This window comes from Lonchura striata, chromosome 2 (genome assembly GCF_046129695.1).
Source record: "Lonchura striata isolate bLonStr1 chromosome 2, bLonStr1.mat, whole genome shotgun sequence".
In the NCBI taxonomy this organism is placed as follows: Eukaryota; Metazoa; Chordata; class Aves; order Passeriformes; family Estrildidae; genus Lonchura; species Lonchura striata.
In genome coordinates this window covers 10,044,457-10,062,622 of record NC_134604.1, presented here as the reverse complement: position 1 = coordinate 10,062,622, position 18,166 = coordinate 10,044,457, and the positions used below count along the sequence as shown (strand labels likewise).

Genomic DNA, 18,166 nt, shown 5'->3' with positions numbered 1-18,166 from the left:
ACCGATGTTCACATCACACTTAGATGCAGCAAATGCCGTGGGAAGGAATGAGTTGCACAAGACATGCTGTTTATAATTATTTACAGCTACACTCTTCAAGTTATAACAGACTGCTCTCAGTTCTCCCTCACCCCAATATGCCAACTCACATACAGGAGTAATAATCCTTCTTTTTAATAAATATCTAGTCTCAGCTTGTGTCCAAAGCTTTAGGTAGGACTACCTCCTAAGAGAAATAACAGCACAGCTGTCTCTAGAATGAAAAAATCCTGGGATCTAGAAGGATATTTCATGTCAGCACATGTATAAGTGTGTGAAATATATATTAATTTCTCAGTTAAAACCACCCCATCTCTCAGAGAGTAAAAGTTATTGCTATTAAAGGAAAGAAAAAAGCACCTTGGGACAAAGAACAACCCATGAATGACAGAGATCACGTGGTGACACAAAGTGAGGTTCCACAAAAACTGAAAAGGTCCAAAAGCCACTGGTCTCTCCTTCCTTTCTTTCCACTTTCTGATGTCTTCCTGTCCTTTCACTAAGCCAGTAGAAAATGAATGGAGCAGGAAGGATTGAAAACCAACATGGAATAGTTTCCTGCTGGTTTAGTGACCCCTGTCAGGACACTGAGGAGTCTAACTATGGCTGCACTGAGTTGGGAACAGTTTGGCTGTGACTGATTGTGGGGTTTTGGCAAGTTTTACTCAGCCATTTAGGGAACCTGAGTCCTTGGTTCTGCATTTGATAACTTGTAAATAGAAGGGCACTTGTGTAACTTTAGTGTGATATAATGTCAGTATTAAATATACTCTGTCCTTAACTGGGTAAATATTTTCTCTTTTTAAGTGTTAACAAGAACTACAAGAGAACCTACTGCAATATTTGAAGAACTGGAGTTTTTATGTGTTAAATTAGGCTTCAGAGTAACCCATTTTATGACAGTTCACCTGACTTCCCAAAAATTCATATGAATCCTGAAAAGAGAACTATACACAAAACAAATGCTGGGGAAAGATGAAAATATTTTCATTTGGCAAGAATATTTAATTTTCCAAATGTAGTTTTCAAAAACTAATTTATAATTGGAACAAACATTTAATGAAAGAGAACATTCCACAATGTTCTGCCTCCAAGACAAAATTGTTTATGGCTTCTGCCTTAGGTAAATTTTCACAACGCTTCTCTGTCTAATATGTCTTTCTTCCAGCTACAGGTATGAAGTCATTGATTAAGTACCTTCATTTATTTGCCATGCACATGGCTTTTGAGACATGGAAATGCACAGGAAAGAAGAAGACAAAAATTCTTTAACATTCCTTGTAAGGGTCTAGTCTAACTCATATTTGAACACACAAATTATGCTGCAGAAAGTGCCTTCTGAGCAAGGGGCAAGAGGACCAGCTAATCCTCTTTGTACTTTTTTTAATGCTAGATGTGCTGGAGATGTAAAAATACTGCCTTATGATAATGATGTAAAAATACTGCCTTATGATGATGATGTAAAAATACTGCCTTATGATAATGATGAAATGTGGTACCGAGCAATGCATTTAAAGCTTCTCATACACCAGCAATTTCATAGCATACATTTAAAACAAGCATACAGAAGTCACCCAGGACACTTTTGCTGTAAGTTCAATGTCATTTTTAGGTAAGTTTAGTAGCCCCTCTTCTTTTAATGATAGCACCTGCTGAGATGGCAATAAAGTCATTGCTCTTACCAGCATAATTGCTGAGCCCCTTCCTCTTCTTTCTTCGCCAGTACAGCCAGATGCTGAAACCCATGAGGATGACCCAACATGCACCACCAATGCCAGCTATAAAGGCAGGCTGCTTCACCACATCCGTGATTTGCTCAGTTATGCTGTTGTTGTTTTCTGTGATGACAACTTCGTTACGACCTCCTGCACAAGAGAAATTGAACAGAACATGGTTATTTTGGATTCTGCAACACACAGTGGAACCACTACAACAAATTGAAGGTTTCTAAAGAATAGTAATGGATCTCAAAAGAATTACCCACAGGAGAAAAAAATTTAGAAGTAACAATGCACACCACGATCTCAGTGTTCCTAGAGTAAATCCATACCAATTTTGCAGATATATATTTGGAAAGACAGACCCATAGCAAATTCCCAAGTAATCTAACAGATGCCAATCCAGAGCTATTTTTTTAACAATATACATATTTGTTAGTTTGTTTTTCCATAATGGTAGACAAAATGCAATAATGAGAAAATGGATCACTGGAAACTAATAAAAGAATAAATCAAACAATCAATAAATAGCTTTTTCCAAATGAGTAATCCTGATACAAAAATTTAGAAGGCCAAAAATTCTTGCTCAACTCATTTTTTTCTCTGAATGATAGCTTCTAAATTTGAAATTGACAATAAATGCACTTTCCACTGGGGCAAAGATGCATTTTCCAGCAATTATTTCCAGGGAAAAGCAGTTCATACAAATTCTAAGTGTACCATCTTTGACACAAAACAGAAAATCGCACAATTAACTGCAAGCACTAAACAATCACAGCAACAGATGCTATTTTTTTCACCTAGAATATGCATACAAATTCTTAACATCAACCTGCAAGAAATAATTATTACTTGGAATACCAATTAAAGTGACATACATCAAAAAATTACTATATAGGATCTTAAATTGTATATTACAGCAGAAAATTACAAATTCCAGTAGATGCTCCTGCTGGTATTTTGCCCCTCTTTCTCTAAAAGGGAACTTTTCTAAAAGAAAAAGCTTGGCATTTGGCTTGAAAACAAATGCTCATAAAAAAAATCATAAAAATCTGAATGGAAATTCAGGAAATGCTAAAGCATATAGTTCTAGGGCCAACACTTTCAAATTGTCAAAAATAGTTAGTTTTAAAATTAGGAAATGCAGAACATATTTTTCTAAATAAACCCCTGAATTTTATTCTATGTATGTTTTATATAAATTGCCCACATCTGCAGTTTTGAAATTTGTGAAAGATTATCCATTATTTCCAGTAAAAGCATTTATATAGCTGAATCCTTGGAATGTTTAGGCATTATTACCAGATGCCTGTATGCACGCTGAAGAGCTGCAGGAGTAGCTACTCTATTGAGACAAAGAAGAAGCAAACAATATGATTCTCAATTATGAGAGTCTATCACACACATAAAGGTAGTTGAACATTGCAGTAAAACACTGAAATGGTCACTTGGAGAAAATTATTAAGAGTATGGTATCATTATGCCATGCTGTGAAAATGTACATATTCCTTTTCTATAATTCAGCAATGCTTAGATTTACTTCTTCCAACAGAGCAGCTCGCTGGCTTCAGCCTAAAGCACTCAGGGTCTCTGGCTGAAGCAGATCTGAGAAGCCTGACACCTCCAGTCCCATTTTCATGGACACATCTTTGCAGGTGGCCTGGAGCTCACACGTTCTATAAAAGGGGCTCCTTTGAGAAGGTCCCTCTGGGACTACCTCTGCCCAGCCCTGCCCCTGCCAAGATGAAGCTTCAGGCCCTCAGTGGTGCTCAGAGCTGGGTTAATCAGGGGGAATGCAGTGCCATTGCTACTGCACTGCTGATGAACCCAGTGAGTTCATTAGGATTCCTCTCTTTCAGCATCATGTCAGTATTTAGTACTGATGACTGCTTTGACAATCAGACTGTGCTAGAGCCTGACTTGCATTCAGTTGTTCTGGGCAAGGAACAGAAGGGGCTCCCAGCAATCAGAATAAGCCCCACAGAGAGGTGCTGCCAGATGTACATGTCATGCACCAGTCTATACTGGCCATGCTGGGAGGCTTTACCAGCACCAGGCTCTGAGAGCTGCAGCTGTCCTTTGCCATACTTGCATCTTTTGTCCTGCCACTGCCAAAGGCCCAATGGCTCCCAGGCCTGATTCAGTATGTGAGAATAAAACTGAGTGTGCAGCTGTGGCAAGGAAAGAAGGCAGGCAGCAGTGACTGCTTTATCTGATTTTCCATGTTTTTTTTCTGCCCATGGAAAAAAAAAAAATGGTGCTATAGGAGCACCCCAGTGTTGAAAGAGGAAGAGCTGACAGTAAAACTAATAGAAAGGGGCTCTCCATGGCATGCTCTTCCAGACACAAAATCGATTTTCTAGTAGAAATCAGCATGGGAGTTGGAGTTGTTCTAATTACCATTAACTTGCAGTTAATTTCTGTGCCCTTTGGAGGAGAGGCCAAAGCAGTGGGACAGTGAGGAAACAGGTACTCTTGGCACTGCTTCAGACACTGCCGTGCTACCAAGGAGAAGAGCAGGCAGGGAAGTACTTTGGAGACACTAGCTTTGGGAGTGGATGTTCCTGGATACAAGAATGAGTTCTTTTCACTAAATCCTCCAAAAACATCCAAGGATTCTGTCTTCTCAAAGACCAGAAAACAGTCTTTTGAAAAGGGAGGATGTGAGAGAAAACTGCAAAGTGCCTGGGAAGAGGTTCCGGTGGATTGTATGTTCTGTCTCTCTTCTAGGGGAAGATACAATCTGTCTCCAAATTACCTTCTAAAGTTTGCAGTCTGGCTTTTTGCTCTTACCCTTCTGTGCCTAGCAATTACAACTGCAAAAGTAATCATTCATTTAAATGTCAAAATAACATATGCTTTATGAATTTGATGAGCGAAGAATAAATGGAGACAGATGAATGCTATCCACTGACTTTTGATAAAATTAATATAATTGTAGGGGATTGGGGAAGCAAACAGCATTAGTCTTGTACTCCTTTATATAATATTTAAGCAGAAGTAATAAATAGATACCAGTGTACTATTTCATATACTGCAGGTGGTTCTGTAACAATGCTGTCAGTTGAACTAATTAGAACATAGACAAGGGAAGTGTGCGACCTGTAACGCTCCATTGTTCCTGAAGACAAAAACATAATGAAATATAATGTCTTCCTCCCATTGGAGAGTAATGAAGAACAAAACTAATTTGTCGGACCAAAAATTAATTAGACACATCAGATTCGATTGTACCTATTACTGTGAAAGTTTGCAGCTGTTCCTCATATTATTATGCCAATGATGGAATGTAAGAGGGACCAGGCCAACTGATGAAGAGAAATAATAGCTACAGCATTAACCAGCATTGCCCTTATCTCCAATTTTACTTCTGGTTTTCCAAGTGAATGTTTTCAAGCATATCATTAGTGATCATAAAATTCTATTCTTGATTCTCTTTGAGTCTTCCATAAAATTTTTCAAGTACGGGCACAAGATTCCTGTAACAGTGAGACAATTTCTAAGTAAAGGAATAATATACCTCCTACTGCTTCCTACTCTCTTTTTTTTTTCCTTTCTGGATTGTAACAGGTCAGTTATCTAAAATTACTGTGGGAGGCCAGTAGTTGATTATCCACCATGAAAACCAGAAAAAAAAGGCCTCGAAACATTTTTAGAAGAATGAATCTTATATTGAAAAATAACATCTCTTTTTATATACTGTACTCTGTATTTCATTACCATTAAAAGTTTTTACTGCTTAGAAACACAGCTTAACTCTCCTGCACTACTGACCTGTTCTCTCTATAATTCAGCATTTCTGGAGCTGTTCATTCTGTCTGTAAGTTGTTAAATAGTACAGATAAGCACCAGACCATATAGAAGGATATTACAATAACTCAATAATGACTTCCCATTCATTATGATGTTTTGAGGTTTATTCAGTAGCTCACTTTAAATCCATGTAACCAGTTTTTATAAAATTTCCTTAAAAAATAATTTTCATATTTTATGATTTTGATTGCCATTCAAACATTGAATGGTGTCAACTCAATTTTTTTCAGAAATGGTATCACTTAAACATTGTTACATTTATCAATCAAATTTATAGTCTGAGAAATAACTGCTAGCAGTTCATAATCAATAGCAAAATTGGGCCTAAAGAAAAGAGAGATACAGACCATAAATGTAATAAACACATCCGGCTTCAGGCTCCCAAAAGAGAAACAGAAATTATAACAGAAACATAACCCAAACAGAAACCTCTCTATGTTACTTTTCATGTAAATGACTGCCAAATGTGCAAAAATGTCACCAAAAAAACTTGTTGAAGCAGACATTCTGGGATCATTTAAGGAACAAACACATATCACTAAGAACTCCAGGAATCTCCAGCAAAGACCTTTGGTGCAAGTATAATTCACAACACATTAAATGACACAAGGCTACCCATGTACTTCAAATGCAATACACTTATTGTGTTTTGCTAGAATAAGTGCAGTGCATTTCATGCCTAGTTAGATAGACCCTTTAGTGAAATAATAATTTTAAAAAAGTTCCTGGGTCTCTTGCATCTTCAATAATCAATTTTTTGTTTTCACTTCTAGCTATCTTTCTTGCATCTTTTATTTGGTGTTTCTGTGGCTGCCTTTCCTAAACCAAGTGCTACCTCCACTTTCACTCTTGTATTTCTGTTTCCCAGAGGGACTTCAAAGCTGAAGTATCCTAGCTTCTTTTTTGATGACTTGGGAACCTAAATATCAGTAAGCATTTAAGCAAAGCTTGTGGGACAGCCTTTTCTAAGGGTCTACACATAATGGACTAGTCCATGTTTGGGACAGTGTATTGACAAAACTTTCTAGAAAGAAAATATTTATTAACAACAGAAGTCCCCCAAACAAACAAACAAAAGACCATTAAGCAACAGCTAAGTTATCATACAGATAAAGGCAACAAAATTCCTCTATTGTGCACTCAGAATAGGTTCTGCTTTGCACAGCTCATTTCAGGTTTGCTAAACATAATCACTTCTAGTCTTCCATATTGTTCCCATCTTTATATTTTATACTCAGGAAAAATTTCTGGAGTATAAACAACAGAAGAAATAAAATCTGTGTTTCCCTCAGGTCAGGAATTTAGTTCTGCATGGAGACAACTACCAAGAAACAACTATTTCAAAGGCTGGGATGATAATGCTACCTTTCCTCTCTAATTGGTCTAAAGACAACTTTTGCTTTGTCTTGTCTTCTTGGGATACCTGAAAAACACTGACTTTAGAAATTCAGAAAACAATGGTAGGTACTGCCTTAGGCACCAGTGGAAAGAGTAAGGCAATATTCCAGTCATTTTAACAGAAGGAAAAGGGAGCTTGGGCTCCACACATCTGCTAACCTGCAGAAGTGGTAAATTCATTTAAAAAAAAACCCAAAACATAAAATCAGTTTCACTAGGCAATCTGCATTTTCTCATATGTCTTGGGAACATACTTCCCTTCACTGTCTGCAAGAACTCTGCAGTAAGAGAAGAAAACTTCAGCAGGCAGTGGGACATAAAAGCTAACTAAACTAAGTAACCAGCTCTAGCCAAACCTCGTCTTTTCCTCCACAGATTTTTATGCTTCCAGAAGTGATGTATGAAAACATTTCTGAGAGGAAAAAAAAAAACAACAAAAACCCCCCAAAAAAACCAGAAAAAAACCCAGGCAAAACAAAACAAAACAACAGAACAGAGAATAACTTACCAATTATTATGGGTTGTGGGTCACTTTTTACTCCCACACCTGCACTGGTGCTTGCAGCAACTTCCACGCGGTACTGGATACCTGGATATAGGCCACCTATTACTACAGACCGAATGGCTGCATCTACTGTTTTGTTGATATGAAATCGAGTCTCATTACCTAGGCACCAGATCTGGGACAAAAGTTGATGTGTTAAAATAGATGAAATTCTTCACACGCACACAATCGCGCATAGTTATGACATATCAAGGTATTTCACGGCAATCACTTAATGGGACTTCTTGACAATCTTACTTCCTCTCCAGGAATAGATGAAATTGGGATGATTTAACTCAGCAAAGTATCCCAGATTAGCACAGGACTAAGCCAGCTGCAAAGACTGCTTGCAAATACCTCTCTGGACTCTGACTCTCCATGGAGTATAAATTCTGTGCTGAGAAGCACAGACCATCCAAGTGGCAAAGAGATGTTGTACATGAATCAAAATCTTGTTTATCAAACCTTTTGTGTAAAAAAACTCCACATTTTTTCCTTCTAAATTTCCTGCTGAATAGCAAAAATATATGAGCACAGGCTGAAACACTTCTTAAAGCACTAAAGAATAAACAATTTTCAAATTTTTTTCAATTTCCTTTAATTGCACAAGAGGGATACTTGAAATTTCTGAAATGGAATAAGCAGAGACACACATTTACTGCTGCCTTTGTGACTGGTTATATTGTTTAGAAATCCAGACATCAGTTTCTCACTCAAATATTATCTAATTAAACAAAAAATCCACCCTACAATCACAACTAGCATTTTGTGATGAGAACAGTCTAAGAGTTCAGTGTTATGTCTCCCTCTTGCATTTTTTATAGTATTCTCCAAAGAGGTTTTGAACTAACTTCTAAGCATGTTTCTTCAGTTAATGCTACCTGCAAATACTGCTTCTGTATTACTAAAGAAAGCATCTACTACCACACAAGAAAATCAATGCATAAACAGGTACACTTACATAAAAATAACAGCAGAAAGAAACACTATTGGTGGAACCACTTCAGTGACGAACTAATGCATCTAAGCAACAGCAATAAAATCTTTACACTTACTTTGACCCTGCTCAGTGTTTTACCATACCTTATATTTTTTTCCTGTGAAATGCTGAGAAAGATTTGAAGAGGAAAAAAATTATTTTGTTTTCCTAAACCTAAGGTGATCCTATGCAATCCAGCCAGATTGCATTAAGGTGAGTAACTTTGCATACATTCCTTCACTCCTTGTCAGTCCTGGTCTTAGGTTACAACAGCTATGAGATGCCCCTAATTAAAAACATTTAATTAATGAATAAATTAACAGGCATTCTGATGTTCGAAGTGGAATCAACAGATCTACTTTCAATTTGTTAGAAAATGCACTGTGGAACTTCACCAATTATTTTATACTGTAAAACACTAGACTCTCTGCACTGTTATTAGACTCTCAAGTAAATACTAGACTCTCTGCACCATTCACTGGAGCCAGTTCACTACTCAGGCAGCCACCTAATCTAACGCTGGAGGGCTGTAATAGGTAGTGACTCCAGCTGGTTTTATACACAGCCCAGAGGCCTGAGCACTCACCTGGAACATGGCTTTTATTAGCCATCAGCCCACTTTGTTTCATATCTACATGCTTTGTGGTTTAGGAGTGTGCTTTACTTGTTTGCCTATAAGCCCTGGATGGTTTATATTGATTTATATTGGAGTCGGGATCAAGATTAATTAAGCCAAAGGATAATTATTAATTGATATGAAAACTGGATCAATAAAATCCTGGCATTAATAAATCTTGATATTGACTAAAAGCAAAACAAAAGAAACGTTATGCTAAACATAAACATTGTGAACATTTACTGCATCCCTCTGACCAAGTGAAAAGCTGGAAGAGGTTGAACCATTATTTGATTTAGAAGCCAAGCACTTTCTCCCTTCTTCATGCTGTGTTCCCTCAAGATACAGCAGGGGAAAAAAAAAATCTTTTTATGTGAAAAAAGCTGCAGTCACCACTTCCACCCTTTGTGGGACTGTCAGGAAAGCTGCCCTGATCCATCTCAAACATTTCACACTTGGTATATATAGGCCAGCCACAGCAAGGTTAATTTACCAAACTGTGCTCCATGCTGTGACAAAGCCAAACCTCACCCAATCGTTTACTCCACCTGAATAACAGAGTGTATTTTTTTAATGTTGTGAAAATACCCCTGTGCAAAAGTGATCTTAGTATGAAATTACAGACTACAACAACATTTAATGTATAAGGAGTGGATATTTTGAGCCATCATAGCAAAAAAAAAAAAAAAAAAAAAAAAAAAAAGGAAGAAAATACAACCAATGCAAGAAACTCTAATGTAGCAAACTTTGGATATACTAGCTGTGTTCAACCTGTTTTTCAGAGCTAACAACCCGGCATTTAAGTTCTGAAGCTTGACAGAGATAGTACTTGGAAGAAGTCTTGAATTCTCCCAGAATCACAGTCCTTTGACCTTGAAACGTTAGGATTAGCATTTTTGCAGAGAAATAAGAAACAACTCTCCTGCCAGCTTTGCTGATAGATTGAAGGTACTCAAGACAGGGATTTCACTGCCTGTCTTTGGAGTGCAGAAGCCTCTTACAAAAAATATCCCCTCTTCTTTTTCTACAGCAAGGAAAAGCTAGAAAGAACTGTAACTACCTAGAAATTACAGCTCTCTTTTCATATCAAGCTCATTATGTTTTTGCTTCTTAATATAACAGTAGTAATAGTATTAATAATAATAATAAAATCCATAAGCAGTCAGTCTTCCTTCTCCATATAATTATATGGGCAGCTGTAAATGCTGTCAGAATCTAAATCCATAAACAGTGCTATTGTTCTGTAATTCAAGCAGGCTGTTTCCCTAAACACACAACCCTCCCATCAGACATTGTGTGTACCTTGTACTCCTGGATGACTCCATTTTGGTGATCTGGAGGGGGAGGATCCCACGAGATGCTGATGCTTGTGCTGTTGTGATTCCCAACTGTCAGGACAGTGACAGACTGAGGAGGAGCACTTGGAGCTACACCAAGGAGAGGGAGCAAACAGAAGCAAGGCATTAATCCATTTGCTTGGGCATGGAATTCACTGAAGCAGTGCAAGAACAAGAAGACAATACAGAAAACTCACACTGCAAGGCATGAACTTTTGTCAGTCACTGACTGTTCAAAAATGCCCTTCTGAAGAGAAGCATAGGGATGAATGACAATGTGGAATTTGTGGCAATGAAGAATCAATAGAAATCACTACCCATTTATTTATATTTGACATTTCTTAAGTTTGCATTGGAACTGTTCTCATAATTGCCTTTGTTTTCCATAATATGCATGCATAACTATGGATATATCAACTAAGTCACATGTGAGGTTGCTTCACCTGGCCTGAAAACTGTTTTGGTTCTTCTATTTTTACATGGTCTAATAATGATGTGAGCAGCCAATACTTAATGACCCTTTTTTGTTTGCTCTGCAGGAAGACAATACCAGGTTTAAACATAGAACTTGCATGTCCAAACTGGAAAAGGCTTAAAATGTTCATGGCTTTACATCAAAAACCAGTGAATAGAGCAGGTGCTAAGTTAGATCACATATACACTTCTATCCTTTTCTGCCCCTAGGCAAATTGCTTTCTCTTCAGAGTCATGTTCAGTTCAACTATTCACAGCTGTTTGGCTGGTCACTGCATATCAAGGCCAATTCCACAACTGCCTGCCAGCCCTGCTTGTTGTCTAGAAGGGTGAAAAAAAAAGTTAAAAATCATCATTATTAGTGACCAGAGCTATGCTGGCAAAGTCCCTCTTGCAGCTACACCAGCAGCAGGGTGCTTCTGGTGGCTCAGAGAAGTGATGCAGGAGCTCTGCTATGGAAAGGTCTCCTCTGTGAGCATCTCCTATATCCATACTGGGATTTCCTAGCATGGCTGTGGCTGCCAGGGCAGAGGACTATCAATATGGCCCTGCTCAGACACCTAAAACTGCTTGCAGCCCTTCTCATCCTTCCCTTGCTCCCAGGCAAGGGTTGAAACTCCACCACAGTGGCAAGCTAGGCCACAGAGGTTGACTGCATTATATTAAGGTATAGTCCCTGGGGGGAAAAGCTGATGGATAGCAGCTGCTTGGAACTGGTCCTAAAATTTATTTATTCCATTTCTCCCAGTCCATCTACCCAGTCCTCAACAAAACTAACAGAAAGAGGCCAGAAAAGTGTGAACTAATAAAGCAAGCATGGAGTGACATCTCTCCAGGACAATTTTCCAGTTCACAGGAAGCTGTTGCTTAGACACCTTCTGTTCTAGGGAGGTGTCTTTGTGTTTAATAAATGCGTATGGAATTTTTCTTCCACATATTTTTCATTGCTTTTAATCTGATCTTAAAACAATTCATCTGAAATATGAAAGTTGATTTTGAAGACATTTGTTAGACATCATACCAGAAACGAAAATATTTATCACTTTCCTGCTCCAACTTCAAACCTAGATAACAATGTGGTTTGGGGCATCTCACATCATGTGTCAAAGTTTCCTGACTCCAGCCCCTGATCAGAGTGACTTCACTGCTACACTTTATGGCAACAGAACTCCAGTCTTATCTTTAACAGATATTCATGCCCATCCATGGAACGTGCTTCTCAGAAAAGCCAAGAGCCCCTGGCATCTTTGTATTAAATTCTGGCAGGTTTAACACAAATAAGCACAGCTACAGATATCAGAAGTGTTCAAACCTCCTGAGTCAAGTCAGATATTTCTATTGTTCTCCACAGATTCTTCAAGGCTGGCTGTGTTCCCATGTTGGAAGCTCCTCATACTTGACCTGGCACAGGCTCATGGAGCTGAGCTCAAATCTTTACCCTGATAACCCTGAAAAATTGGAGTGCTCTGCTGAAAGAATCACACAACTTCAAACTAAGGTACCAGAGGTGAGGACAAGGAACCATACAAGATTACAGCAGAAATAAAAATATTTTAGATGAAAAATGAAACACATATTACAGTCCTGGGAGGCTTCACATTTTGACAACTACATTTTCAGATGCTGGTTCAGCTGCAAAGCTAATAATGCTTGGTAGAGTCCTTGTGACCTTGCCTGGTGCAGAGAAACAGTGAACTGGAGGGGAGAAATGGAGCTGTATTGTGGACAATTTGACTTTCAGCCAGCTCGAGTGAAGCATGGAAAGGTGGCCTTGGGCTACTCCTTGCAATCGTGCAAAGCATAAACTTGGTGAAATAAATAGTTGCATTGTGTATTTTATGGCATGTGAAATAATTTGCCACACAGTAAAAAATTAGCATTTTAAAAGTCTTCAAGTTATTCAATAACAATAAAACTGTGAATAAACGTATGTGTGTGATATTAATTAGAATATTTTACGTGAAAATAATTATCATAAAAATGGCAAAGCTTAACATTGTATAACTCATTTTTGGTTTTAAGTACAATGCAACAACTTGCTCAAAAATATTTACTTTCCTCACTGAAACAAAAAGGGCATTCAGAAATATAATGTCCTATATATGCATACCTGGGGAGACAGGAGAGTGTAAATGCAAAATAAATGTAAAATGAATAGCATACTCTAAAATTAAGAAAAAAAAGCCACCTGTATTTATTTGTCTTTTCATTTAAACTGCATGAACATTCTAGTTAATATTCTACCTGTGTGTGTTGGTGTTGCTGAGGTTTTTTGGGGACATAGGATAAATCAAGCAAAATTAAAATTACAGCTAATGAATGCAGCTGTGGAAATATTGTTTTAAGAGCTGCATTAAGGTGAGGAGATACTGACAGAGAGGAGCTGATAAAAGCTAAGGAGACTTCCATTTCTGTCATATTTTTGTGATGACAAACAAGATGCAGGACAAGTACTGCTCCACAATGTTATTCCAAAGGAGATTTAACAGTGGATGCAACAGAGAAAAAAAAAATCTGTCTCTAGAGAAAGTGTGAAAGAAATAGTGAAAATTATAAAAGAAAATCTTTGATTTAGTTCCCACAGTATGCATGTACACGTTTGCATGTACCAGTTCAGCTTCCTCCCTCTGAAAATATCACTCTGTAAGCTGGCATCGTGATATAAATTAAGCCACTCGTCTGACACTGCTGCAGTTATTAAACAGATCACATTGAAAAATAACATTTTTAAAACCGTTTTCTCATTTCCCTTGCTGCTGGCTTGTGGAGAACACCTTGCCTGCTTCTTGACAGGTCAATTATTCCAGTGCTGAGCTTCTTCTTACAGATATGAAAGAACCCAAATCGCTGCTCATCTTTTCCAGACACAGCCAAACAGAATTCCATTTGTTACCTTCACAAGGCCAAAGAGGCAGGAGATGGATGGATACTGAACAGTGACAAATGTCTGATCTAGAGGAAAAGTCCAACTGCAGCAAAATTGATTTTTAGAGGTAGGCCTCGGAAGTAACATGGCATGTAAAATACAATCCAGCAGAAAGCTGCCACTACCTTTTGGTCATACTTTGCCTTTACCAGGGATATTTGCTTTCATGTTTCAAAAAAAACTTCCAACACTCATATCACTTTTCCAAATTATTTTCTAAAAATAGTATAGCTGACATTTTTTAAAGTCAAGTCTAAAAAAAAGCTCATTTTTGAAATGGAATCCCAAGCAACACAGCACCTTTAAAAGACTGCCATATTTCTTCAGTGGAAGGGGAGGAAACCACTGTCATTAAACACTTAGTTGATACTATTTTTGAAATACATGAACCCAATATAATTACAAAGATAATATGAGGAAATAAAGGAAATATGGGTAAAATTGCATCTCCTGAATGTCTTAATTTTCTCATGGAAGTACCTAATTTTATCTTCCAAGGAAGAGGAAGAATTTTTTTACAGTAGCTGACATTTTTCTGGTGATAATATTACGGGTCCTATGCTGACGTTTTTGAGAGGAGATACTTGTAAACAGACTCCTTGAAGGTTATATTAATCTACAAAGCAGATCCTAGGCTGTGAGTTATACATATCTGCAGGCAGGAATATTTTTTTTAAATCTTCACTATGTGGAAAGCTATTCCACATGAACAAAGTGTCCTTTAGGGTAGGAAATTACCTGACAGACTCTGCTGGGAGCTAAGGTTTATAAAGGAGAATGTCATTCCTCAAGTATTTTATAGAAATAGACAGGAGGTATAAAACCTTATCTCTTTTTCAGTAGTTAGTAATTTACCTTTAGCAAGAAACAGTTAGATGAACTAAATAAACACCAAAAGTCAATTGAAATTGGACAAGAGGAAAATCTGATAGTGAGAGGACAAAATCCCACATTTTAACCCCAGAAAAGAAAATTCACTTGTAGAAATATTATAAAATCTCTCTTCTTTATGAAATAAAACCTTTGTTCAGAGTGCTGCAAACATATTCTTCACCAACTGATATAGGCTTTGTAGTTTGAACAAAGAACTGGGGAACATAAAATCCCAAATTCCAAATCAGACTTGAAAACTGCCTCCCTGCACACTCTTCTACATATTGCAGGACACTGAATTTCCTTATCCATAAAGTGCAAAGTGCAACCAAGTTATCTTCAGTTTTACTTCCATGTTGGCTAATAATCATAACAAATCAAAGAGAAAAGTGAGTAATAAGCAAGTCTGTTCTAGAATTAAAGAGTACTTGGCAATCAGCACTAAATTAAACCTCAGGAGACTACTGTAAATGATTAAGATGCACTTTCAATAGGAAGGAAAAAGTGCACTCAAAACCCATTGAAACCATATGAACATCTTAAAACTTCACCAGTATTTCTTTCTCTCACTTAAAAAAAATAAAAAAATCAGTGACATAGAGAGAAGATGAACCCTCACTGTTAGGACCATCTTACTTTTACAGGAGAGATTCTCCAGGCAAAGACTGCATTACATAGGCAGAAAGGCGGTTTCTAATAGCAAATTATTAAAATGACTTGCATCTTACCCCAGTGTCTTTACTTTTCAAAAAAAAAAAACCCGGCAGCCCTGGAGTGCACATGCTTTAGCACAACTATATACAAGACTATATGCCATAGAAATAAAAGATTGAGCATTTCAGAAGTATAAACTGTTCCCTCTGTCTGAATCGTGACTGTTTCAGAGAGGCTTCAAAGGTGCTCAGGGGAATCCTCTGCAGTACTGAACAGGGCAATTTCATGAACACTGTGCTAACAGAAACTGTGAAGTGGTGTGCCCTTGAGACTGGAGTTTCTCTAGACTAGTTAAATATATGTCCTTCACTACTCCTCGTTTCCCAGCCAACTGTTCATCTGCATTATTACTCATTCAGAAGGATGTGCTTAGTATCAAACATTCATCTGTGAGATGATTTTATTTTCAAAGTGCAGACCAAGGTCTTTTATTGCAACAGCAGTGGTTACAAAAGAAGGGCTGCAGTGCACACTTTTTGGAAGACCAAAAGCCACCTGTAACTTAGAAGGATGTATCAGCTAGAAGAAGATAAGACCAGTACAGCACTTTCTCAGGGGATATTTACAGCACAAAGCTCAACATTATATTAAATTTCAACCACCTTGGTGTGTACAAACCAAAGTCACGTAAAGGAAATAGAGATGAACACATGCACACACAGAATAACGTCCAGTGTCAGCTATGAAAGCTCGTTGCTTTTGTGCCCCTTTTACCAACCTTCCTCTGTGGTACGAGCAGACTTGGATTCGCTGTCCATGCCTTGGAACTCGTTGAAGTAGGGGCGAACCTTGATTTCGTAGGTGACGCCCTTTTTCAGGCTGACGAGGACGGCGCTGCGCTCGGTGGGGACTTTGACCTCCAGGTTCTGCCACAGGGCTGGGGCAGGCAGCCCCGAGGTCTGGCGATACAGGACGCGGTAGCCCTGGATAAACTGGGACTGGCGGTCCACCTAGCAACAGCAATGAAGAATACGGCAATGAACACATTAAACTAAACTAACAAACAAACAGCAAACCACTGTGGAAAAAGAAAACAAGCGGTTGCCTAGAATAATTCTGCCCCCATCAAAAAATTCACAGTTATGGTGCTGAATTTAGCAATCTAGCTTGTAAGTCACTGTTGATTAATTGTCTACAAAGAGTATTTGTCTCACTTTACTGGTTATGGAATATTTTCTGTTTTGCTTTCTCCAGCTCTATATATCATGACAAATACCACCTTAAATCATAAAATGAGGCCCCCACCCCTGCAATAAATCATGAAAAGAAAACTTTGGCATAATGCTTGCTGCATGTAAACTTACTAAGCACATCTTGGTACTGATGTGCTGAAATAAGAGAAGAAAAGAAAAACAAATTCTTTCAGAAAAGGACAAGTCTTTGAAGATACGCTACATGCTTACAATTAGTCCATTACTTGGCTCACAGCTCATGAAATGCACAGCAAATTAAAATAAACATAAGACAGATGCAGAGAAAACAACCTCCAAAGACATGTGCTATTTCTTGTGTTCACTGCCTGAGCAGCCCCTTTGCATCCTGGGGTTGTGATGCTCTCAGGAGCATCATCAGATGGAGATGGATTATTGGTTTTTGTTTATATTTTATTTGTTGCTAGGCAAGCAGAATTCAAGATTGGACCATGGAAGTTTAACAATTTAATCCTATAAATAGCATTTTTATTTGAAGAAAAGTTTTGTATGTGTTTTAGCTTGGAGAGGTTGCATGAGTCTATTTATCTTCAAAAAAACCCCAAAAATTGAAGCACTATGATTCTTACACAGATTTTTTTCCTGGGGAAAAACACCAAATAAAAAAAAAAGAAAAGAAAAAAAAAAAGAAAAAGCAAAACCAATTTGATTGCTAAAAGTAAACCAAACCAAACTGCTTCTGTAGCTGCCAAATAAGGAGCAAAGAAAGTGCAGCACAAATAACAAGAACATACAGAAGGCTGTTTGGTAATTCTGTGTTATAACTTAGAGTCAACAAGTAGGATATTTCTTATGTTCTTGTCAATTTGCCTGCTCAAAGATATTCCAGAATTAGAGAAACATTTGTTTGACTTAAGAATAAATGAATTTAAGGCTGAAAACACAAAACATGCTCTATTATGCTCCTCCTATAATCTTGTTACAGTTTATTGAGGCATTCAGAGGGGACACAGATTCTTAGACATTAAAAAGCAAGGCAAGCAAGAAGAAAGCTTTATTTATGAAAGCAAGGCAGAAATGTCTTTCATCAAAACTGTCACTGTTAAAAACCTTGCAACATATGTTACAACAACATTAAGCTTGCATTTTATAAACTTCTCTGCATTCACTTTAAGTGAATTTATGCACTGAAAGAGGGATATAACTCACAATAATAGCTTGTTAATACCGAAAGAATCAAGCTGTGTTTTTAAGAAGAACATTAAGCAGCTGTTTCCAGATGAAGGGAGTCTGTAAATCAGAGTAAACTGTTTTTATCCATGTTTGACTTTGATTAACTAAATGTTTTATGGATATAAAGACTTTATGAACCCCACATTTAATAAAAAAAATCAGCCAAAATAATGTTTTTATCCACTTTGCAATAGAGATTTTTAACCTAAATTACAATATAAGGTTATGATGTTTAATAATCAAACACCGAGTTTGATTCTTGCTTTACTTCTTAGTTAGAAGCTACACTGAAAGATGGCATAACTTTGTTAGAACTTTCCATTTTCCTCTATTTTTAAGCTCTACTGACTG

The 18,166-nt window shown here is 37.5% G+C and overlaps 1 protein-coding gene across 6 annotated transcripts in view; it reads right to left on the bottom strand.

Annotated features, from left to right (window-relative positions):
* ROBO2 (roundabout guidance receptor 2) overlaps nucleotides 1-18,166 on the bottom strand; it is an 857,210-nt gene that overhangs the window by 61,396 nt on the left and 777,648 nt on the right. For all 6 annotated transcript variants that reach the window (XM_021532362.2, XM_021532365.2, XM_021532367.3 and 3 more), the window contains exons 15-18: nucleotides 16,150-16,381; nucleotides 10,410-10,534; nucleotides 7,477-7,648; nucleotides 1,722-1,904 (exon numbers count right to left, since the gene is read on the bottom strand). In XM_021532362.2, coding sequence (XP_021388037.2) covers nucleotides 1,722-1,904; nucleotides 7,477-7,648; nucleotides 10,410-10,534; nucleotides 16,150-16,381 — 712 coding nt within the window. The remainder of the gene's footprint in view (nucleotides 1-1,721; nucleotides 1,905-7,476; nucleotides 7,649-10,409; nucleotides 10,535-16,149; nucleotides 16,382-18,166) is intronic.